This window comes from Grammomys surdaster, unplaced genomic scaffold (assembly GCF_004785775.1).
Source record: "Grammomys surdaster isolate TR1022 unplaced genomic scaffold, NIH_TR_1.0 132, whole genome shotgun sequence".
In the NCBI taxonomy this organism is placed as follows: domain Eukaryota; kingdom Metazoa; phylum Chordata; class Mammalia; order Rodentia; family Muridae; genus Grammomys; species Grammomys surdaster.
Window position 1 is genome coordinate 2,545,858 of NW_021604590.1, and position 25,518 is coordinate 2,571,375.

At 41.8% G+C, this 25,518-nt stretch overlaps 1 protein-coding gene across 8 annotated transcripts in view; it reads right to left on the reverse strand.

The window, feature by feature from the left end:
- The window catches only part of Dlgap1 (DLG associated protein 1), a 504,138-nt gene that overhangs the window by 145,064 nt on the left and 333,556 nt on the right, over positions 1-25,518 (reverse strand). For all 8 annotated transcript variants that reach the window (XM_028762194.1, XM_028762197.1, XM_028762195.1 and 5 more), the window contains 2 exons: positions 20,212-20,389; positions 15,127-15,367 (listed from right to left, as the gene is read on the reverse strand). In XM_028762194.1, coding sequence (XP_028618027.1) covers positions 15,127-15,367; positions 20,212-20,389 — 419 coding nt within the window. The remainder of the gene's footprint in view (positions 1-15,126; positions 15,368-20,211; positions 20,390-25,518) is intronic.

Below are 25,518 nucleotides of genomic sequence, written 5' to 3' on the forward strand. Positions count from 1 at the left end.
CATAGAACTTATACTGCACTAGATATATGTAATTCAGACTTAAATGAAAGTATATTGGAAGGTGTGCACAGCTTACATGTAAACATGATGCTGTATAAGGTAAGAGACTTGAACATGCTCCCTGAATGAGTGGTTACTGGGGTAGTGTGGATGCTAGAATCAGTCCCCCCAAATACCTAATGTACATACACCACTGTATATGATATGGGTCTGAAGAATCTATGGCTCACAGGGACTGAGGGAGAGGCATGGCCAGTTAAGGGATAGAAGTTTGCTTTCTAACAGGCTCTGCTCTAACCACTGAGGTTGTAAAGGCATCGTGAATATTTATCGAATGGGTTTCCCTGAACTTCACATACCCTCAGTTCCTCTTGAAAATGTGCCCATTTTTGCCTCTAGATTTTCTGGGATGCCCTGGTCCATAGCAAGGTTTATACTAGAAGACACTATGGGTGGGGACAGAGCTGGACTCGTGGAGCCTGGGACTGTTGGCTGCGGGATCTGTGCTGTCAGCTGCTCACTATCCTTAGTCTGACCCTCCCTTCTATAAAGGCCACCAGAATCTCTTGTACCTGGAATGGGTCCTTAGGCTCCCAGCCACCTATGGCTTCCACTGCAATGTATTACCAGGATCCTTGTGTTTCCTGTTCTTCTGCCTGTTAGTCCCCAAAGAGTTCTCTTGAAACATCTGATGCTGTCATTAATCCTTCATATTAAGAGCTGATATCTGTGTAATGGGATTTTTTTCTCTCAATAGCTAATGGGCTCTGATTTAAGCAGGCTTGCTAAACAGAACCAAAGGAGGCAGATCTGGGCATGGGAGGCAGAATCTGGAGTACAGTCAGGCTTAATCTGGAATCCAGACAATTCTACTAACTCTTCTTGTCTTTTCCTTTTCTCCCATCTACAGCTGTAGCAGCTGGGCTAGTGTTAGCCACCTGTGACTGATTGAGCCCCTGACTGTCTTTGACAGGACCTAAAGATGGTAAGAAAGAGAGAGGTGAGGGCAAGTCCTATGGAAGATGGCGGAGTTGAGGGCTGTGAACACAGTATCCAGGAAACAGATATTTCAGACCCAATTGGGAAGATTCGGCAAGCCAGGGGAAGGTTTGGCTTAAAACAGGAGTGAGTCCATGTTATAGTAGCTTGGAATTGTGAATATGTGTAATTGCCTCTTTGGATGAAATCAGGTATATGGTGTTGGGGTAGATTTGGAGAGATCTGAGGTAATCAGCAAGTACTTGGCTTATATCTGTGCTTACACTTCTGTTCCTAGAACGGAGACTGCTTTGAGCCCTGGCCCCACTCCCCATTGTAGCCCATCCCACAAGATAAGTATTTGGTAGTTCACCATCACCTCTTCTGTGTGGCATTTGTGTGATGCTAAGTCGTGTTATCCGTGGGAAGCCTAGGGTGCTGCAGATGTTCAGTGGGTGGCCATGGTTTGGCTGTCTTGCAGAAGGTTCAGAACTGACAGATATTTTAAGTCAATCATCAATTACTTATCTGAGTCTATCCTGGAGCCTATGACATACATGCGAACAGAAAACAAATACATGGGAAATTCAAAGATAATGGGAACTTTGAAGGTGACTGTGCATTTTGGATCACATGGGAAACCAAAGGCATCCAGCATCAGCCCTGTGCTCAAATATCTAGCTGCTGTGGAAGTACCATAATGCCCAAGTAGCTTCTCAGAGAAGAAGCTGGTCTGGGTACTACAGGTCTGTCAGACCCACCTTTCTAAAAATAAGATTATTTTATTTTTAATTATATGTATATATGTTAATATGTAGCTTCGAGCCATCTCTCCAACCTCTTAACACATTAAAAAACATGCATAATTTTGGTATGTTTGAGGGTAAAAGGGTATATATGTCAATAATAATTATAATTTGAGAACGTCACTTCAGGCCCATACCTTCCTTACCCCTTGGAGAGATGGCTCAGCAATTATGAGAATGTACTATTCTTTCAAAGCATCTGTGTTCAGTCCCCAGCACCCATGTCAGGCAGCACACAGCTTGGTACTAGTGGTGCTAGGTTATGGAATCAGTAAGGTGTGCAGCCTATTGGGAGAGTGAACTTTCTTTCTTTTCTTTTCTTCTTTTTTCTCTCTCTCTCTTTTTTTTTTTGGTTTTTCAAGACAGGGTTTCTCTGTGTAGCCCTGGCTGTCCTGGAACTCACTCTGTAGACCAGGCCTGCCTCTGCCTCCTAAGTGCTGGGATTAAAGGCGTGCACCACCACCGCCTGGCGAGAGTGAACTTTTGTTCACTGATAGTCTGATCTCAACGGAAACTCTGGACCTTAATCCATTTTCTTCTTCTCTTCTAATTTCTGGCCTTGAGATGACTGTTCTGTTTTGTCATATGCTTTTGCCATAGGCCCAAAATAATGAGGACAACCTGCCACACACCATGAAACAAAATAACCCTGGGATGGTTTGTATATGCTAGGCCCAAGGAGTGACACAATTAGAAGGTGTGGCCTTGTTGGAGTAGGTGTGTCACTGTGGGTGTGGGCTATAAAACCTTCATCCTAGCTGTCTGGAAGTCAGTATTCTGCTAGCAGCCTTCAGATAAAAATGTAGAACTCTCAGCTCCTTCTGCACCATGCCTGCCTGGATGTTGCCATGTTCTTGCTTTCATGATAATTGACTGAACCTCTGAACCTGTAAGCCAGCCCCAATTAAATGTTGTCCTTATAAGAGTTGCCTTGGGCATGGTGTCTGTTCACAGCAGTAAAACTCTAACTAAGACAACCCCCTTTTTTTTTGTTATAAGTTTATTGTCTCAGAAAGCTGTCTAACACAAGGATGAAGGTCCAGTGTTGGCAATGGATAGAAGTACATCCTCCAAAGGTGGCTCTGGATGAGAACACAGACTGGTATTAAAGTTAATGGCAAAGCCATGAAGCTCAGGGGAATTAGATTGGTCTGGTCAACATTAGTGAGAAAAACCTTTCTGTTAGACACATTCAACACGAGCACACAGGAGACACACTCACAGGTTTAAAGGCATCAAGGGATATCTTGTAGGGTTTCACACATTAAGCTCATAGGGTTGGGGGGGGGTTGACTTGGTAGGGAGGGTGCCCGTTGGATAAGCAAGAGAACCAGAGCCTAGAACCTTAGTGCCCATGTAAAAGCTTGGCGTGATGTGCCTGTCTGTGATCCCAGAGTTAGAGGGTGAAGATTTTTTGGATACTGGAGTTCACTGTCCAGACAGTTTAGCTGAAGTGGTGAGTTCTATGTGCAAGTGAGAGTCCCTATCTCAAAACTTTAAGACGGTGAAATGAAAAAGGAGACAACCTGACGTTGACCTGAGTTGACCTGCTTTGACCTGTCTCATGAAGACAGATTCCTTAGCGCTGTTTTGAGTGTCGACTTATCAACACCACTTTTTATTTTTCTGCTTCTGAGCTACCTGTCCAGCCACTGTAGGGCAGATAACAGCAGCGATGGCTTTCCACACTCTTACTCTGCACTTCACTCTTTTCCGAGAAGCTCCCTCCCACCTCTGGAAACACAGGTGGCCCACACTGTTATAGCATAGCATGGTCAAGATCTCTGTAATTGCTTGGGGAGTTTTGCCGGCTGGAACACTGGTAAACCTAAGAACATGTCTCTGAGAACCTTACTTTTGTCAGAGGAAGAACTACAAAGACCTGGATTCACCTTTCCAAGATGCCGTGGGCTGGTTTGATGTAGCTTTGTCACAAGCTCCATTCTCTCAGAAGCCACCTGCAACTGCGGTTTGTAAGTCAGGTGCTCCTGACATTTAAGGGGAAAACCACCTAAATCCATAAAACCTTAGTAGCTGGCACCATGAAAGCCAAGGAGGGCAAAGGAAGGATGTTTTTAAAAATGATTTTTATGCACGGCAGTGCTTATCTCTAAGCACCTAGGGTACAAAAGCAGGAAGATTGTAAGCTTGAGGTCAGACTAGCCTTCCTGATAAGACCCTGTCTCAAACCAATAGGATGGAACTGCTGTGTTGGCCTTCCCCAAAGAGGGCTCCTCTTAAAGCCCCCTCTATAGAAAGATCTGGAAGCCCAGTAGATGATATCCAGAGTCAGTGCTAAGTAGCACCACACCTTGACCAGGGTCACTTAGCTGTGTGTATCCTTGACTCTCTAGTGTTACTCAGGGACCCTGAAGATAAAGACTACATTTGGAGGAGTCGTTGGATTTCCTTGTCCCTCTTCCCAATGTGGACACGCTGAAGAAATCTCTCTCTCTCTCTCTCTCTCTCTCTCTCTCTCTCTCTCTCTCTCTGCTTTATACTATTAATTTTTTTTTATTATCTTAGAATCTTAGTAGTTAAGAGAAACAACAGCAAAACAATCGTGTTTCTAGAGGGTGTCTTTAATTACTCTGTCCAGGCACCAAACTCAAGAGACCTTAGTCATAAATTACGAAACTCTCCACCTCCTCCTTCTCTTCCTCTTCTTCCTCCTCTTCCTCCTTTATTCCTCCTCTTCCTCCTCCTTTTCCTCTTCCTATTCCTCCTCCCCTCTTCCTCTTCCTTCTCTTCCTCTTCCTCTTTCTCCTTCTCCTCCTCTTCCTTATCTTCTTCTGTGTTGTGTACTGAACCTAGCTCTTGGAACATGTAAAATATGTGCTCCGTGAACTTCATTTAGGCTGGTAGAAGAATGTGGCCACTGAACTTTATAATAATGAAATGGGTCTGTATCTTGACTGCATGTTGGTTATGGGAATCCACACCAGTGATAAAATGTGAATTCCTCATTCCCACTGTGCTAATCTCACTGTCCTACTTTGGTGTTACAGAACCATCTAGTAACATCATAAAATGTTACTGATGGAGGAGACTAGGGAAAGTTATAAGAGATCTCTGTACTTTCTGCAATTTCCTATGAATCCAGTTCTCTCTCTCTCTCTCTCTGTCTCCCTCTCCCTCTCCTCCCTCTCTCCTTCTCTCCCTCTCTCCCTCCCCTCTCTCCCTCCTCTCTCTTCCTCTCTCCCTCTCCTCCCTCTTCCTCTTCCTCTCCCTCTCCCCTCCCCCTCCCCTCCCTCCCCCCCTCCCTCCCTTCTTTTTCAGGTCAAGTTTAACAGTGTGGTTTGGACTCATCTAGTACTTGCTGTCAATCCTCCTGCCTCAGTATCATGACTGCTAGGAGTATGAGAATACATCATCATACCAAATCCAGTTTATGTCTAAATAAAAAGTTTAATACAAAAGATGACAGGAAGAAGTTCCATAAAAATAATTAAAGCAAACATTTAAAGTCTCATTATGATTTTCTGGCCACAACTGACATTTTAGAATAAACTTTCTCTTAAAATGTACTGGGGGTGGGCAGGTGGGTGGGTTATATAACAGGATTACAGAAAGTGGATGAAAAAGAAACCCAAGGTTTGTCTTAAAGAGACAGGGTGCAAATCCTATCCAGGATTTCAGATGACCCTCTGTGCTAACGAGATTTAATCCATACCCAAATCAACAACTGGTTGATGATACTATCGTGTCTCCTTGAAGTCATAAAATACTCTAGGCACAAAAATTAAAATTTGGCAGTGTGTTGTATTTTTAGAGATAAATTGAACTAGTTATTATGCTGTCACTTAAAGTAGAAATTACTGGAGTTAGTTATTATTAGAATTTGACCGTAATGCTGATAACTGAAAGGAAGAGGCATTAAAACAGCGTGCATGGCAACAGGGCGTCCACAGAGAGAAAGGAGCACCTCAGAACACCCGTGGACACACAGACATTTACTTGTCATTAAAATAAACACAGGAGCGTTTCATGTGACAAGAGACCAGAGACCTGGTGCTGTTCATTTTGGTTTGCCCTGCTTTCGGTCAAGGCCATCGAGGACTGTGAGGTTCACCTATAACAGACTGAGAGTCACCGTGGGAGGAGTGACAGAAATTCAAAACCTTAGGCCTTGATTTCACCTCCTGGAGCCACGTACACTGCTATCAAAGGGGCTTTAGAGTGCTCTTTAATATCAGCACTAATTATAGGGGTGGTTCCCAACTGAACTACCATTGTGCATTTGTTAAAACTCATTTTGAATTGGACTGGTCCAATCTGGACTGATTGACTATGGTCTATCTATCTATCTATCTATCTATCTATCTATCTACCTACCTACCTATCTATCTATCTATCTATCTATCTATCTATCTATCTATCTATCTACCTACCTATCCATCATCACCTATCTATCCATCATCTATCTACCCATCCATCATCTATCTATCTATCTATCTATCTATCTAGCTATCTATCATCTATCTATCCATCTATTTATCTACCTACCTACCTTCTTATCTATCATCTATGATCTTTGAGAGTTGAGGAGAAACTTACTATTTCAAGGGGCATTTTCATACATACGTATCATATTTCATTCTTCAACCTCTCTGCCCTATCTTGCCTGTCCCTTGCATAAAGGAATTTTTTAAAAATAATTTTCTGAGAGCTTGCTTATAGATAGTTGGTAGAGTATCTGCCCAGCACATACAAGGCCCTAAATCTGATCCTAAGCACCCCATAAGTGCTGTGTTCTTGAACGCCTGCACCCCCGGCAATCTAGAGATGGCCTCAGGCTCAGAAGTTTAAGGTCATCCTTGGTTACATAGTACATTGGAGGTGAGCCTGGACTACAAGGAGACCCTGTCCCTGCCTTCCCCCCAAAAGAGCTTCTTTTATTTTAAAATGATGTCTAGAGATATATAAAAGTAAAATGGTGGGATTTTAGGTGCTATATTTTCAAATTACTATTCTTTTTTATTTAGAAATTGTCTGTCTGACAAATCATCACACTGAAGCCTCTAATGTACTAATTTGTGTTTTCTGACTTTTGTAACTGGGTCATCTTATGTCTTTGCCTTCTAGCTTTGTAAAGAGCTAGAAGAATTAAATTACTACAGGACATTTTTTTTTCTTACCTAACACCAGGGCAGAGAGATCCTTGTCTTTTTCATCAGCTACAAAGCAGCAGCATTTGCTACACCTTGGTTTACATACCCGTTGGCAGAAATTCCTTTTTCCCAGTCCATGTCACCCAGCACCACTGTGGCTAGGCGGGGATTGGACATTTGATCTTTAAATCCACCATACTATCAACACAACAAAATATGATAGGAAATTTTAAACCCAGAGAGTATTTTTATAGGCTGATTTTTTTATTCATTTTAAATTTTCTCTATTTTTAAACACTTTCAACTTAAACTTTAAACAGGCATTCCACAGGCAAAGCAGCATGAGAGAGAGAGATTGTGGCAATAATACGTGGGCAAACATTTTCTGTTTGTTTTTTTGTTTGTTTTTCAAGACAGGGTCTTACTATGAAGCTCTGGCTATCTTGAAACCCACTATGTAGACCAGGATGGCCTCAAATCCATAGAAATATGCTTGAAATATTTTCTTTATAAAAGAAAGGGTTTCAGAAAATTTTAAGAAAAATTTAGTTTTCAAATGTGGCGGGAGTTAAATGAATATTTATGAGAAGAACAAATTAGGAAAAAATCTCCCAGGCTTCTTGTTACAGAAACAGATTTAGTTATTTTATAGTATAGCATACTTTAAAAAATATTTATAGATGGATATAGAAATAATCCGAGAGCCTTCATTGTCACTTGTCATCCACAAAACTTGGTCAAGGTGTATAAACTCTTAATTTTCTTAAAATTTTTAACATTTCATTTATTTACTAATGATAATAAGATTATTATGTCTCCCCTGCCCCTCCACATGCTTGTGTTTCTCTTGGTCCATCTTTAAGGGTTCCAAGGATTGAACTCAGATCTTCAGACCTTCATGCTTTTTAAACAATCTACTACCTGCTGAATCATCTCTCTCACCCTTATTCTCTTTAACTGTATTGTTGGGGAACCCTGCTGTTAAGATCACAGTCCCCCATAAACAGACAGCTCTCTGAGATTGGTGCAAAATGGAGGACTCCCTTTCTCAGTGTTTGGGGGGGGCTCCCTTTCCCTGCCTAACTGTCTAGAGAGTGTCCCTGAACACAGGTGCCTGGCCTTATCTGAAGAACAACCTTGTGCAGACCTGCTTAATTCAACACCTGCTCTGGCCTCCTGCCCACATGACAATTATTAGGTAACTGTACTATGACCAATTAGCCCTTTCCACCTGTACCCTAAAAGCTCTTATATACCCTATTCCTGGAACAATAAAGTTGAGCTATCTACTGAAGCTGATCCCAGAAGTTAATCTGTCGGTACTTGGGGCCTTTGGAACCCTGCCTGGCTTCAGTTCCCTTTGTCCTCACAGGCTGGTGGTTGACAGTCCTCCAGGAGAAGGGAGACCCATCCTGTATGATGGAAGTAATATCACACACGTGCCGTAGGGATTTGTAGTAGGCTTGGTCTAATGCTGCTTGTATTCTGATGTTAATTTGGGTCCCCCAAATTTGTTTGCACAAGGGGGTCCACATGTAAGACACTGAGAGACCCTGCCCCCAGTTAATTCTGATTGGTAAATAAAGATGCCAGCAGCTAATAGCTGGGGAAGAGATACTTAGGTACGGTTTCCCAGGCTAGAAACTTCGAGGAAGAGAAGGGGAGCCATGATATCTTAGGAGAACGTTCAGGGTGGGCAGGGCCAACCAAACCCGCCATGTAAAGGGGCCAAGAGAACTCGGCTCAGTGAACTGCTCAACTGGGTCAAGAGCGGCCAAGATGGAACATAGAAATTAGTAAGTAGAAACCTGGAGTTATCTGCGGGAAGTGCATTCTAACAGCATGGAGGTTAGGCGGTTGTCCAGCTACTGTGCTGCTTAAGGCATATTAAAATATAAAGGCTGTGTGTCTTTCACTTCGGAGCATAAACAGTCAAAGGTGGGAAGGAAACTCACACCGGGATTTATTAAAATATCCTCACTACAGGTATCCAGTGGGATTTCATGACATAATTACACAGTTGGTTCACAATGCTTGTGTCAAGTAGCACGTGTACAGAAGTTAACTTTGGCCGTTATTAATAAACTGAACCAGACAGAGGAGCAAGGTAGAGGCCTTCTGATGGGTAATTTGTACAGTGCTCCCCAACTAATCTCCTCTGAGCCTCGCTTTCCTTCCGGTCACTCGAGAAGCCCTGTGAAGCCGTTCACTATTTGCCCACAGTCTTCCTTGAGCAAAGGTGCACTCTTGCCTAGCTATATAAGGCACGGGCACGCCCCTCTCAAGAGAGGACTTTACCCAGGTGAGACAAGAACATCTGGTTCTCTTCAGATTTTAAGGTATGCTTGATGTCATCCAGGATAATTGCACTTTTGTGATTTTTGTTTTTAATATTAAAGAAGAATTTCATCTTGAGTGCTCCAGAGACAAAGGTGAAGTCAATGTGAACTCTCCTGCGATTTACCACTGTCAATTTTCTTAGATATACAATACACCAGGAAGGGTTATCTCACAAGTGGAATCGGCTGCCCCCAATTTTTTCTCATTTTTCTTTCTTTTTGCCTAAGTTTTCCGAGGTGTGTGTGGGTGGAGACTCAGTTTTGTGGAGAGGTTCAAAGACAGAAACGTCATTAGTAGAGAACAAGGAACCCGGACAGGCAATATCCAAACATTTATTACTTCATTTTATCTTGAACGGAATGCAAAAAAGGGCCTTGTTTGGAAGGTTTCTGCTTGACATCTGGCTGTGTGCTTCTGAACTTTCCCTGGCTGCTTTATTAAAAGTTTATTAATTGACTTAGGGCCTGGCAGGGAAAAGCGAGCGCCCGAGATCCGAGACTTCAGTACATTTGGTGTGAGTAGCTGCATTCTAATTTCATTTTACATACAAAGAGACTCATATTAAATTTATAGTCATGTAAGAAATCATTTGTAGAGAAGGGACCTGTAGGTGCAAAGAGCTATTTCTGAAGTCCTGGACATATTATCCTGATTTTGTGTCCACTTGAAGCCCTAGTGCTTGCTGCTGCCACTTCTTTCCCCTCTTCTTCTTCCCCTCCTCCCTTGGAACAATGTCTCCTGTGTAGCCCAGTCTGGTCTTGAAGTTGTGATCCTGTCTTAGCCTTTGAAGTGCTGAGAGTACAGGTATGTTCCAGTACTGATTTTTCTTTTGTCTTTCTCCACGCTTATCACCATGTTTCTGTCCCTGCCATGCAGCCGCGTACGGCTGTGATGTCATGTTTCTCTCTATTCAGGCTACTGGCATCATCGGAAGTCAGTCTGCGCTCAGACACAGAGCACCTGCCTAGATGTCATCTTGTCTAGCTAAAGGAAGACCCACCCTTAAATGCACATCACCCCATTGGTGTATCCCGCAAGAAGTAGGCTTAGTCCATCACTCTGTGGAGATGTCAGGAATTAACTGGATCATCAAGCGCTACCGTGCTTGGTTTTCTTAGACGTGAAGCTGGTCATCTGACTTTTTCGTTTTATTTTCCGATCATGGCTCTGATCTCATCCAACAGTAGCTCGTATTAAACTCTGGGTAAGTTTATTCCTGTTGATCCAGTTTTGCCCACCTCCCTGTCCTCTCAGCTGCCCACTGTTCCAGTTTCTACTTCTCTGAGACCCAAATTCTTTAGACTCCACATATGGGTGTGATTGTCTTTTTATGACTGGCTTATTTCACTTAACACAGGCAGGGAGGGGAAAGTTCTAAAGCCCCAGTGCACAGTAGGCCTCCTGTAACATTAAACAGGTCTTATGTACTTCAGAACAGGTAGAATACTGTTTTTGTTGTGTTTTTTTTTTTTTTTTTTTTTTGAGAAAATGGTTTCTCTATGTAGCCCTGGGTATCCTACAGCTTGCTTTGTAGACCAAGTTGGCCTCGAACTCAGAGATCTCCCTGTCTCTGTTTCTCACATGCTGGGATTAAAGGTGTGCTCCACCATGCCTACTTCAGAAGAATATTCTCAACACAAAGAAATAATAATCTGTTTCATGGGGGAGGGTGGTGGATACATTAATTGTCAACAACTGATGACAATATGCACCTGTATCAGAGCACAGAATTATTAAAATTTATCCAACCTACTGGACTGAGAGTGGTCTGGTTGACTGAAGCCGATTATGGGTTCAGAGAATATGTGACTCTTTCACAGACAAACCAGCAAGTTAACAAATCAGTGGAAGCATAAAGATCAGTCCCTAACTCCCTGATATACTGTGAACCGAGCAGATGGTCTCCTCTGTCACCATCTCATGGCATCTCGGAGGTCCCTACTCTTCTACGTGGCATAGGAACCTTTGGAGGTTATGATTTGGTTCAGCAAATATACATAAAAGGCAAGGCTGGAAGAGAAAGGGTCAGCAGAATGTTTTGTTGGACATGTTAAGTGTTAAAATAGACAGAGACACAAATCAATGTCTTAGCCTGTTTGGATAAATGCCATCTGTTACTAATAGCCAACGACACATATGAAGCCTTTCTTCCCAACGTAGGATGTGTGGCCAAAATGGACCTGTTGTGCGTGTACAAGAGTAAAGAGCAAAGGAAGACAATTCAGAGATCTCCTTGCTCATTAACCCTCAAGTGAGATGACAGTATACAGCGAGAAGCACCTCAGAGCAAAGTCGCAAAGTCACTCCTGATGACCACAGGTGACTGCACACTATAGAACAATAGCAAATCCTATGGGAATAGGTTTTTTTTTTTAAAACAAAACAAAACAGAACAAAACAGGAAATTGTATTTGCTTCATTGTGAGAAAGATACTACCAGTAAAAAACAAAACAAAGCAAAACCAAACAAGAAATCCCTAATCTGCTAGTACTTACTGAGAAAAGAGAAGGACAGGGAATGGAGGAGGTAGGGGAGGACATGGACAAAAAAACCCTCATAATGTAAACTACAGATTCCTTTTAGAAAGAACAGATCAACAAGACAGAAAGAGTAAAATGTAATACCAGCACATACTGGATAGATTTACTCAGAATCCACTGTAACGGTTTTCGTGAAGCTGTTTATATTTCCATAACGTTTAGTTTATGCTGAGTGAATGATTGAGAGTGAATCCAACAGCTGGCTTGTGTGAAAGTCTGGTGTGGTACACATGATACACATCTCTCCCTCACCTGGACTGACTCACAGAGCACGGAGCCTTCCCATGCACACAGCTGTAGGTGGATGTCACCTGCGTTTAGGACGGGCGAGGTGGTACAGTAGTCTCTGTGGTTTGCACTCGCTGTTCCTATTCTGGGAAGTCTCTCATACAGACCCTCCTGTTAAAGATCTCAGGGTCAACTCAGAGCCTCAATGGGACAACAGGAGACACCCTCCTAGGTAAAACTCATCTCCTAACTGTCTTGTTGGATTCCAATGAAGACTCCAAATACTGCCACAGTGTAGGCATTTCCTGAGGTAGGTAGAGATCACTGCTAAGCAGCAAGAGATAGATAAACTCAGGATCTTAAAAACACCAGGGACAACAAATACCAGACTAAGTCACAGGCCAGAACGTCATGTATCTCAGTTCCTTATGACCATGCTAAACCTAGCAGGGTTTGGGATGAATACACAATGCCAAAGACGGAGTCAACTGCTACCAAGGGAAAACCTCATGCCATGATATGTCCCCAGTGACCACCCTTCAGTACCAGTTCAGACACCCCACAACCTGCCTAGCAGAATCCCAGCATTTTTGCCAAGCTGACCAACAGTCACTAATGATAGAGGTCAGACATCTGAGTAATGAATTATCAGCTTCTGCTGGGTGGCTGGAGATACCGCCTCTGGTCTGTGGGTTATAATAACGCTAAATTACTTATCAGAAACAGAGAGCCTGCTTTTGCTAAAAGCATTGACTCCTATAGCCATGGCTACCTAATTTCTAATGATTAAATTCTAATATTAAAATGGGATAAAAGGCCGGGCATCTGTGTCTCCATATTGTGTCTGTTCTTTTGTTGCTATAACCTTTGAGTCCGACCCACTCAGGTCTGTATTTAGCCATGTTGATTCTTTGGGAAATGTTTTGTTCAAAACCATAAAACAGGGTGAATCTTTTCTACCTCTCTGGAGTGGATGGATATTTTTTCTGTCCTGCCCTTACGTTCTCTTGTCAGCTCAAGCACCCACAACCCCTCATTTCTATCACAATGGCAAACCAAACCACGAGGCCAAGATGCCAGCAACAGGAGGGACTTACAGTTCTGAAAATCCTAACATTCTTAGACTACTCACAAGCATGGGGAATGTAAATGCAGGATGCTGTGTCAACAGCAGGAATAATGCAGCTTTAAGTCTCTTCCTGATAGTTTGCAAATCCCAGGGGCAGAACAATTGCACATAAAAAGGAAAATACTCATTGAACCAAGTGATGCTCACCAAGCCTTAGCCCACTCTAAAAACATTAACAAAAGTCTGACACTTCCTTTGTTCAAGTAAACTGCCCAGTCATCTCTGGACCAACTAGCTGAAGTCAGCCAATAGGAATTGAAGTCCCGACACTTATCCTTGCCTATTCTGCTAAAGTCTGTGGTTCAATTACATTTTCACTGGTCACATGCCACAAGATCCCAGGGTCGGGATTCCTTCTCTGTCCAATGTTTGGGTTTCTTATAAAATTACTCACTATCTACCTAGAATTAACTGGGAGCTTGGATTTTATTCATCAACTTTATTGTCTGAACTCTGGAAAGACTCCAGAGAGAGGGAGTCAGCAAGGTCACTGTGTCTGCAGATCTAAAAAGAATCACGGTGGAGAGTGTCTGCTAGTGACAAAAGCTACAAACTGTTCTTCAGAGGTGAGCAAGTCAGTTGGAGTCTGCTTGCTACTTTGTGTCAGCAAACTGGGCCAGTCAGAGTCTACTTGCTACTTTGTGTCAGCAAACTGGGCCAGAGTCTGCTTGCTACTGTGTGTCAGCAAACCTGAGAACCTCTCCTTCTACAGTTCCTCCCCGGTCCAAGTGGACCAAGCTCTGAATTATTTGAATTTAAGGAATGAATGGTGGACAGGTGCTGTGATTGTTAGAAAGAAAGGGCCCCAGGGTGGTTGGGGGGCGGGAGGGGGGGGGGGGGACACCAACAGACACACACTGATAAGCTGTAGGGGAGCAGACCTTCAAAACCACACATATAAGGCATGACATTACACATATAGACTGTGCATCGACTGCTTTTATTTTATTCATGGGTATTGTCTGATGCTGCTCTTGGGGAATTTCCTATCGAGTAAGGTAAGTGTAATCCACTATCTTCTGTCTGGACACGAATGGCCAGGGTCACAGTACTGCTAGGATGTTTATGCTAGAAGCATTTTTCAGTTTGGCCTGGCTAAAAAAAAAAAAATTGTTTTTTTTTATTTATCAATTTATCATTTATCAATCATTTATTGATAGCATATCCTGGTATAAATGTTTCTAATTCATCTACCATTACTTATCTTGACCCTTAAGTTTGATGGTGTCTTCATAGAATTACTTTATTGGAGTCAGGCTGAATTTAATCATAAGGTTAAACACAGTTAAGAGGGAGGGGTTTTCTTCTTGGTGCTCAGTCGTTTTAGAGTTGTGTATAACTCAAGGCTGTATCGCTCTGCAGATTTTACCATGGAAGCTAGCTAAGCTTTCCCAGGATTCTACACCTAGAATCTGGCCATAAAAATACACTTCCTCTGGAAAAAAAATCATTGTTTAGAGGGAAAAAAACTGTTTATATATGGCAGGGTTTAAACTAACAAAATAAATCTGCTTTTTGTTGTAATAAAATGCCTAAGTGCCTAGTCAATATTACTGGTCTATCTATCTCCTGCCCCTTTATAATTTATTTATTTATTTTTTTAAAATTTTAACAGGATATTTTTAGGTCTCCTGGAAGAGTCACACCCACCTTGGCATAAAGGAATAAATTTGACTCCAAGAAATAGGTGTTTTTAATCTCATCCCAGAGTTTGCTTATTGAGTATCTAAATAGGGTGAGATCAACCAGAGGATGCTGGGCTGTCTCTTCCTGACCATAGCGATAGCTGTTTCTGTGGATTCTCACAGGATGGTGGAGGAAGGGCACACAGGCATGGCAGGAGGGATGGGTACAGCCAGGTACAGAACCTGTCTTTCTGTGTGAGACATAGGTGGCATTTGTTACTGTTAACCATGTGACTACATCAAGGGCACCCAATTCCTTGACAGCTGTGTGCAGCTGCAGCCAGGCTGGAGTTCCCAAGCTCACTCACCTGTGCTGCTCTGGATGGTCCTCACGGTGGTGGTTGTGCGTGGAGGGGAGGACGACCTCAGCGACACGCACTCATCATCCTGGGAGCAGCCCTTCTCGATGGCCCTCACATAGCTATGGCTCCGCATACGGAAGCAGCCAGGCATAGGCAGGTCCAGAGCTTCCACTGCCTGTGACTCCAGCTCGCTGAACACAGACTCACACACGGATTCGAACTGTCCGTTCACCTCCATCTCGCTCACCTGTGGCAAGATACAGGCTGGTAAATACCTGGCCCGCAGTTCTCCACCAACATCTCCCGCCCAGCATCTGGAAACTTCATTCCCCACAAGAGCAGTACCGTTTATGTATCATTCCAATGTGTATCTGTCTTAGTCAGGGTTTCTATTCCTGCACAAAGCATCATGACCAAGAAGGAAGTTGAGGGGGAAAGGGTTTATTCAGCTTACACTTCCACATTGCTGTTCATCACCAAAGAAGTCAGGACTGGAACTCAAGCAGGTCAGGAAGCAGAAGTTGATACAGAGGCCATGGAGGGGTGCTATTACTGGCTTGCTTCCTCTGGCTTGCTCAGCTTGCTTTCTTATAGAACCCAAGACTACCAGCCCAGGGATGGCCTTACCCACAATGGGCTAGATCCTCCCCACCTTGATCACTAAATGAGAAAATGCCTTACAGCTGGATCTCATGGAGGCATTTCCTCAAGGGAGGTTCCTTTCTCTGTGATTAACTCCAGCTTGTGTCAAGTTGACACACAAAACCAGCTAGTACAGTATCATTTCCTTTATGTCACAGATGACAAAAGAATAGCATCTAGCTGATAAAAAGATGACATTTTTAAGGAAGAGAGCTTTGGGGCTGGGAAGATATCTCAGTATGTAAGAACTCTTGCTTTGCCAGCCACGGGATCTGAGTTGTTATGTGAAAAGAGATTCCATGTGCATGTAGCAGAAGCATTGGGCAACTTGGGCAGCAGAGACAGGGAAATCCTGATAGCTCATAGGCCAGCCAGCCTAGTCAACCCAGGGAGCTCCAGTTTCAGTGAGAGCCCTTGCTTCTGTTTCAAACAACAACAACAACAAACAAACAAAAACAAAAAAAACCCCCACAACAACAACAACCCCCCCCCCAAAACCAACCAACAAACCAAACCAAACCAAACCAAACCAAACCAAACCAAACCAAACCAAACTGAAAAGCAATAGAAGAAGACTCCTACTCTTTGGTCTGGAACACACTACTGCATATTTGGATGCATGTACCTTCTGCCTCCCTCCCAGAGTAGAGCTTTGTTTCTAGAACAGTGAAGAAATGCATGCTGGGAAGGAAGCTTTGCCTAGTGCGTTCTTGATAATTGTATTTACAGTTTCCAGTTAGCTTACGTTTATTTTGCATGACTGGAGATGAAACTCACAGTCTCTTCTGGGTAAGCATTTTACCCCTAGGCTCTGTTCTCCAAGCCCTTTCTTATTGATAAATGGGAGATTTAAGAGCAAAATTCTCTGGCTCGTGGTCAGAGTTCATGTATTTCAGTGTAACTTTTTAGCAACTGCTATTTTTGTAAACTATTTTGCTATGCCTTTTGAAGTTCATCAAATAATTTCAAGGTTGACTGAAGCTGAGTGCACAGTATGAAACATACATTTTTAATTTTGTTTTGCAAGATATATCCTGTGCTAAAATAGGCCAAACCCAGATATGTCAAAAATCTTAAAAAGCACTATTAAGATTTCAAACTATTGTCACGTTTCACTTTTCATAAAAAATCCATTAATTAATTAATGTATTTATTTATTGCTTCTTTATGTAGTCCTGACTGTTCAGGAGTTCTCTATGTAGACTAGGCTGGCCTTGAACTCAAAGAAATCCTCCTGCCTTTGCTTCTGGAATGCTGGGATTAAAGATAAGTACCACCAGGCCTGACCTCATCCACAAACTTTTTATAAATATATTTATGAAGATATTTTTAAAAATCAGATAATTAAACAACAACAACAACAACAACAACAACAACAGATTTTAGCCTAATATGATGGTGAATGCCTTAGGAAGAGGCAGGTGAGTTCTAAGCTGCATACTGAGTTGTCTGTCTATTTCTTTGAGGCAGGGTCTCTCTCTAAACGGAGTACTGGCATTTCCTTAGCTGGCACCAGCAAGCCCCAGCTCTCCTATATTTTCTCAGTTCAAAGCTGGCATTAGAGACACGTGCAGATTACACAGCTTGTCATGAGGGTGTTGGGATTCAAACTCTGGTCCTTACAATTAAACACCAAGTTCTCTTAATTGCTAAGCCATCTCTCTAGCCTTCTGAATACGTACAGCTTAAAAAATCTTAATTAAATTTTAAAAAATTAATTAATTAATATTGTGCATGTGCATATGCACACCTGTGGGTGCCTGTGTCACAGTTGCCTGTGGAGATCAGAGAACAACTTGCCAGACTAGATTATCTCCTTCCACCATGAATACCCAGGTATCGAACTCAGGTTATCGAGCTTGGTGGAAAGCACCTTCACCCAGTGAGTCAACTCAACTCTTTGGCTCAGCCCTTGAATCAGAACCTGTGTTAAGGATCTGCAGGGGTTTGTGTATTTTATATGTGACTCAGTCAAGCCTGAAATAATTTCAAAGCCATTTACTCATGTATGTGCTCATAGCTATAACTTTTCCCTTTCAATTACTGTTGTAACAAATATCACAAAGAAACAGTGAAATAGCTATCCTTGTTCAGGTTGTAGACATGAACCTTGAGTGTCTGTCTTTCCAGAGGGTTAATATACCTTCTTACCTAGTTTTAACAAAACCTGAATCATATAGTAAATATAATTCAGTAACTTGCTTTTATTTTGCTGAATCATCTAGGATAAACACACATCCTTTGTTGTCCCCTTTTCTATATAGGCATAGAAACTAATGTCTAACTTAACAAGTAATAATAACCGAATATCCTTGGAAATACTAAAAAAAAAATCAAGAAAGGGAATTTCCAAACCACCTTATAGCCCTCCATATGCCTTATCTTAATGACAAATCATCTCTAATTTCTACTTTATCCATTTTTAAAAATGGATAGATAAACTTTTTAAAATTTTTTTAAAAGTTTTGTTCACCCAAGTGTGAATCCCTGGGCCCTAAAGTTTATTCATCAAAACCAATCTGATACACAGGTTTTGAAGGGAATCAAAACCCAGGGCCTCCTGTACGCTAAGCAAACAGCATTATTAGTGGTGTCCCCAGTCACCAAAATATCATTTGTTTAAAAAATTAATTTACATTTATGTTTAGTATGTATTTATGTACATGTATGTGTATATGTGTTATGTGTGTGGGAGTGTGTGCCAGAGTGTGCACATGCTCAGAAGACATCTTGTGGGAGTCAGTATGTAAGTATCCAATCAGCATATCTTTAGATTGTATTGTGTTAAGAAGGCTTTATTTTAAATATTGTTATATGAGTTTTATAAATTGCTAATTTTTTTTTGGGTTGCAATTGGGACAGTGCTTAAAGTGGAATTAGACCTATTTCTGCTGTTTATTCTTTATATCTGTGTGAAGTGGGATTCTCAGCACCAATGCTGGCTCGCTCTGAAAACACCTGCTGTACTCTCAGCCCTGTTATCAAATCATTCAGCCGAGATCTTTAGCACGGCAATTCACTTTCATCTTTAATAAATAGTACAATTAGATATATACTAAAGTATTGGTTTAAAACAAATTTATGCTTTATCATCGGTAAGTTTGTACACCTGTTTTATGTACTCAGATGCCTGGAGTTGCACGGAAAAAAATTTCAAGCATAAAGGGCTCACATGTTCAAAAAGTTTAAGGAGTCTACTTGAGTGTAATTACTTTATAAAAAATTAAAAAAATTTTATAAAATTTTATAAAATTTCATTTGGATCCTTCTTCGGAGCCTTTGGTGAATAATGTCAGATTTTAAATAGGAACAGAGTACAATTTGCTTAAGTTCAACGCTATTCTTCTATTCATATATATTAATACATGTAATAGTAGGTGAGAGAATAACTCTCAAAGCAACTCACAAAAGCAACTTTAGTTTGAAAAGTCATTTTTTTTTATGGTTCAGTGACTTTGAAGAAGAAACTGTTCTCTGAATAATGACAGTGTTGCAACTGTAACAGGAAGTTTGAAATTGTCGTTAAAGATAATGTGTTATTTGAAAGTTGTATATGGTGTTGGAAGAACGATGTGTCATTAGGACTCCATTAAGGATGGTTATTCTTTCTGTTTTTTTTTTTCTTTTTACTTAAAGTCAAATGACTGCCCTGTGAAATTGCAGTGCTTGACCCAAAGACAGCATTAGTCTTTTCTATGCCCGATATCTTAGTAAGCTGTAAACAGGAAATAATGTGCCAAGGAAAGCCATATCCACAGCAGAGAGAGACTTGAGGTGGCCAGCTGAACAGCTCAGTGTCCTGCTGGGGGACATGACATGTTCTCCTGTTCTGAACACATTAAGGTTATAAAGTTATAAATGTGTATAAATTTTTTTCACCATTTTATTTTATTTTTTGAGATAGGGTTTTATCATCTAACCCCAACTGGCCTGGAACTCGATATGTACACCAGGCTGGCCTCAAACTCATAAAGATCTCTCTGCCTCTGCCTCCTGACTGTGGGATTAAATACATGTGTTACCCATACAGAGGTTTATACAAAGTTTCAACTTACAGATACATTCTGTGTGCAAGTCCTGCCTCGGTGATTGGCTCAAAGTGTAACACTTGGATGATTATGATTTTGCCAGTGATGTCTTCCCTAGGCATGGCCCCCTCAAGCAACACTGCAGAAAAAGCCTCCATCAAAACCATCCTGAAAACTGGCTCGTTGTGAATTTCCAAGAATTCCCTCCTCATGCCTGACCCATCTGCAAAGGCCTCCTCTTCTCCTAGACCATCAAGACCAGGGGCTTGCTTGGGATGAAAACTCGGCCAACCGGAAGCATCTGGTTGCATTTTTGCAGACTCCATCAGTGGTCTATGTGTCGTGACCACCTCTGCACCCTTGCCCTCCGCGTTCTCCCCGATAACAGCACGTGGCCACAGAGGCTCTGATGTGCTCTCACCTGGCTTATGGTGCTCATGGCTCGCATGTAGCTCTCGTTTCTGGAGCGGAACTTTGGTGATGTGAGCAAGCCTGCAGGGTCCAGGCTGTCCAGGCTTCTGTTGATGGAGACTTCACTTACTGCCCTCAGGTAGCTGTGACTCCGGATCTGGAGTTTGGGGGAGTGTTCATTGGAGATCCTGCAAGAGAACAATGGAAACGTTCAGGTGAATGTTCACCAGAGATCCTGGAAGGGACAGACTCAATGAGGACAGTGATAAGCCGTGGCTGTCCTTTGTGCAGGACTCTGAACACCAGGACAAACACTACCGATTTCTATGATTCTTAAGTTCAATATGGTGGCTCAGGAGAAAAAAAATCTTCTTTCAGTTTCTATTCTTGTTTCCTTTTAAATTTAAAATTTGTATTAATCGATATATAATAATTTTTTGTAACACATACGGCTCATGGTGAGATATTTTCGTGTATATATTTAATATATGATTATATAAAAATAAGTGACATAGCCATAACCTCAAACATTTATCATTTCTTTGTGCTGGGAACATTCAAAATCCTCTCTCCTAGCTACTTTAAATGTACATTTTATGGTTGTCAAACATAAGCACCTGACTATCCCATAGGACATTAGAAGCTATTTTTCCTATTTAAGCAGACCTATGTGTGCTAAGGCACACATAGGTCTTTATTCCCTACCCATTTCCCCAACCCTCTGGTGTTATATTCATGACTTCTATGAGGTAAACTTTCTAGGCATCAATACACAAGCAAGAACAGCTTCCACCCACGTAGTCATAAATGACACTCTAGTTCCTTATAATAGCTGACTAATATTCCATTGTGTATATGCACCGCATGTTTTCTTTGTTTATTCTTCAGTTTATGAATTGACATCTAGGTGGATTCTAGATGTTCGCTATTTTGAATGAAGCCACAATGAATATTAGAAGGTTGATGTCTTTCTCAACGTAATAATTTTATTTTCTTTGCATATACATAACCAGTGGTACAACTATTAAGTTATCTGGTAGCTTTTATTTCTACTCTGATGAGGGGTTACCATATTGTTTTCTGTGATGGCTGTGGTGATGATTTTAAATTTTCACCAACAGGGTGTGAGACTTTCCCTTTTATTCACAAAAGGAAATCTTCCTTCCCCCCTCCCCCCCATTAAGAGAGGGTACTATGAAGCCCAGGTTAGCCCCTAGATTGTAATGTAGCTGAGGCTGGTCTTTGACTTATGATTCTCCACTCTCCATTTTCCAAATGATAGGATTTCAGATATGTGTTATTACACCCATCTTAGAAGGAAATCTTGTTTTAGGAAATTATTAGGGTTGATGACATTAAAGAACAATCAAAAGTCTCCTTAACCATATAAAATTTCCCCTATTAATGCTCAGACATCCTGAGGAGGAAGAAAATATCAGTGGCTGATCTGTTTCAGAATTCTGTGTTTGCGATATATCAGATTTGCCTTTGTATGCATTTGTTTCCATTTTCTGTCTTTGCACGTTAGTAACAGCCAGTAGGTCTGTATCCATACCTGTCTACACATTCATTGGCTTTCTCTCACTCACTAAATCAATTACCCATCTAACCTTTAATTCTCTTACATAATCGAGATTGAACTTAGGGGAGAGAACCCTGAAGTCTTAGCTGTTGAAAATGCACATATCTCCGAATCTGATCTATAAAGACAACTCTTCCTATACATTATAAAGATTAGCCCTAAATGCACTATAGCAGCATAGAAATTATGAAATCCTCAATGAAATGTCAAGCCAGGGATGGGGAGATGGCTTACTTAGTCAAATATCTGCCAAACAAGCCTGGGCCCTTGGGTTTGGATCACTAGAACCCACATAGAAATCTAGGCCTGATTCACAGAGCCAAAGTGCTACAAAGGCTACCGTGAGAGAAATGTTATTGATAGACTTACCCAGCAGTGAGCCTTGTATGCCACAATGCTTGCTTGCCAGATAAGATGTGCCTACTGGTAAAATACTGGCACTGTTATGGGGACAACCAACTACTTTCTGATAGGCTTCGAGGCCCATTTCACAAGAAGAAATTGCGCTTGGCTAATAGTTCACGTATGGTGGGGACAGGCATAGACCCTGAGGGCAGGAAAACCTGTAAGTGTTGTTTTACTAAGTGAACATGTTGTCAAACTGCCTTCTAAATAGTTTTGTTTATACCTAGAAAGCTATGAAAGCAATGCTACTCTCAGCCTCGGCTAGAGACAGTTGTTTGCATAGTGGGTAGCTCTCAATGCCGAGACTCTTCGCTTGTCAAAGCGCTGTGAATAAGAGACTAAAGAATTCTCAGCCCTAAACGGGACATTTATACCATACTCTCCAAGATTCAGTGAACATTATGGAAGAGGGGACAGGAAGAATGTCAGGCCCAGAGGATGGGAAGGAACACTATGGAATGCTGTGTGCTGGATGCTACATGGCAGGCGCTCTTGTGAACTCACAATGGTGATTTCCTGCACACATCTGAAGAAAAATCAAGTCAGTGAACATTCTGGTACAGATGAGGGCGAGGCCCTGAGGCACTATGCCTGTTTGGGGAGCTATTGTCTGCTATTGATCATGTCCCACTGGATGGATAGTCTCATTCACATAAGCATTCAAATCAGCGGAGATGAACTATTTACTAGTGGCATTAAAAGAAGTTAAATATTCATTCTGGGCAAAGCACATTACTGATATCCATGCAGATTAAAAACATTAGAAGCATCTTAAGTAACATCTGGAAGAAAATCAGATCTAGTCAACTCTGGGAAAAAGCTAAGTAGAGCTCATTGAATGAAAATAAATATGAAGGTTCACAGGACAATAGGTTGATATGCTACCAGGCACATGACAAAGTATGCAGTCTCACTAGAAACCAGGAAAATGCTGACTGAAAAAGATGTTTCAGATGATGATGAAAACTGTATACATGTTTACACAGTATATCCCCGAACACCCGTGGGAGGTGAGAACATTCCAAATATCCTTTAGAAGGCAAAGTATAAGATCACACCTACTCATAAAGCTTACATGAAGCTGTTTATTAAACAACATCTGAGAAATATATTCAGGATAAAATCGAAACCCCAGGATTAGCGGCTTTTTTTTCCTATTACTTGTACAGGCAAAGAAATGAAAACAGATGTAGGATAACGTGTCCAAAGGAAACGCTGTATTTTATTACAACAAGAAAGAAACAGACCATTCTAGAAACCTGTCCTATAGGTTTTCTGGGCAGCTCCCAAGCATGAAGACACCTTTGCAGGGCAAGTGGATATTTTCTACGTGCTATGTGCTAGTCTGGTGATTTATACAAGATCACTTTACAAACGCCGTGCCAGGAATTCTACCAAACCAGCCAGCTTTAGTTCATTTGTCTCAAGGATCCTTTTGCCAAGATGGTTTTAAGCATCCATTAGCTAAAGTTCATCTCTGCTTAGAACATGATCGCACGTTGACGGATGTGTTTCTTTGGCTATCTTGCAAAATGCCCCAGGGTAATGATGACACTTCCCAACGTAGATGGTAGTCATCAGGGAACAGTGGGGGTGGGTCTTCATAAACAGAATGTATTCAAAAGAAGAAACAAAGTCCTGTTTTTGAAAAGTAAGCCTCTACTGGCTGAGAAAAATGAGGCATTGTTGTGACAGTCACCCTGGTCACTTGTTGTAAAAGAAAGCATTATTCCGGAATTTTAAAGTGGGGAAAAATCATCAAGAAGGAACTGAATAGCTCTGTTTCCGTGAGTCACTTCTGATCAAAACAACGCATACCTTAGCAACCCACTACACGAGAGGAAATGAACTTTATCTTATCCAGAAGGTAGAGGCTGCAGCTATCCACACAGAGAGCACAGGACACACCAGACCAGCACTTCCTGGTGCAGAGAAGACATTAATTACTTTTCAGTGTCGGCTTCTTGAAATGAGAACAGTCTTTCCCCATTGTCCTTCCCGGGTCTTTTTGAAGTCCATCAAAACTGAAGTGGGGTTTTGGTATTGCTGGGCTGGAGAACTCCATTCACTATTGCAGCTACTTAAGAGACAATCCTTAAGGAAGCTCTGGGGTTGATCTTGATGCTGTGATTGCAAAGAAGATTCTAGAAGACTCAGTCCAGGAAGTTTCAAACCAATGGCTCAACTTTGTAATACAGACTTAAAAATGACTTCAGGTGATTAGTGGTGGTGGCTCCTCCTCCTCCTCCTCCTCCTCCTCCTCCTCTTCTTCTTCTTCTTCTCTTCTTCCTTCTCCTCCTCCTCCTCCTCCTCCCTCTCCCTCTCCCTCCCCTTCCTCTTCTTTTTCTTCTCCTCCTCCTCTTCCTTTTCCTCTTCTTCCTCTTCCTTTTCTTCTCCCCCCTCCTTTCTTTCTTGCAGAGAATTAATTTCAGATGACTTCATCTAATGGAAGAGTCTTGGGAAGGGTCATCTTTTGTCTTTTTTTTCACCTCATCTAGCTCCGACTCCTACAACATCTGGTCTGTAAACTGATTCCACACAGCACAGAGGAAATGCCTGGCTTTCCATTATTCTGAAAATGAAGACATTTGATCTCGACCATGACATCCTTTATTAAACTGTGCTCACATTTATAGCTTAAGTGAGGAGGTGCTGATTCATTGGGCTTTAGGGTAGAAGATGGTCCTTTAGTGAGTGGCTATACAAGTTTTTGAGACTCTTATGAGTAAAACTTCAGTAAAACTGAGACCAGCTTTCTCTTCCTCACCCTGTGTGTCATGCCTTGATGGTGTACCTTTTGATCAAGCTGTTACTTGAAGAGGCGTCTCTTGAGTGATTTCCACCTAACATTTGTGACAATTTGTTAAACACTTAGGTATTGCTAATATCCTGCTATGTAGGAGTCTACACAGTGTTAAGTTAATTTAGTTACTTATTATAAAAATTAGATATTGAAACAGGGTCTCATTAATCTATCCAAGGCTGGCCTTGAACTTGAAAGCCTTTTGCCTCAGCTTCCCTCATGCTGGTATTGCTTATGGGCAGGTGCCACCAAGCACAACTTGTTGAAAGCAACTTAAATAGAACCTTTAATTTCTGACTTCTCCATTGTCTTGAATAAGAATGGCCTCCACTCCATAGGCCTCATACAGTTGAATGAGGAACTGGGAGTAGAACTCTCTGATAGAATTAGAAGGATCAGGAGGCGTGGCCTTGTTGGAGGAAATGTGTCACTGGGGGTTGGACTTTGAGGTTTTGAAAGCCCATGCTTGACTCAGAGTGTTTCTCTCTTCTCCTCTCCTCTCCTCTCCTCTCCTCTCCTCTCCTCTC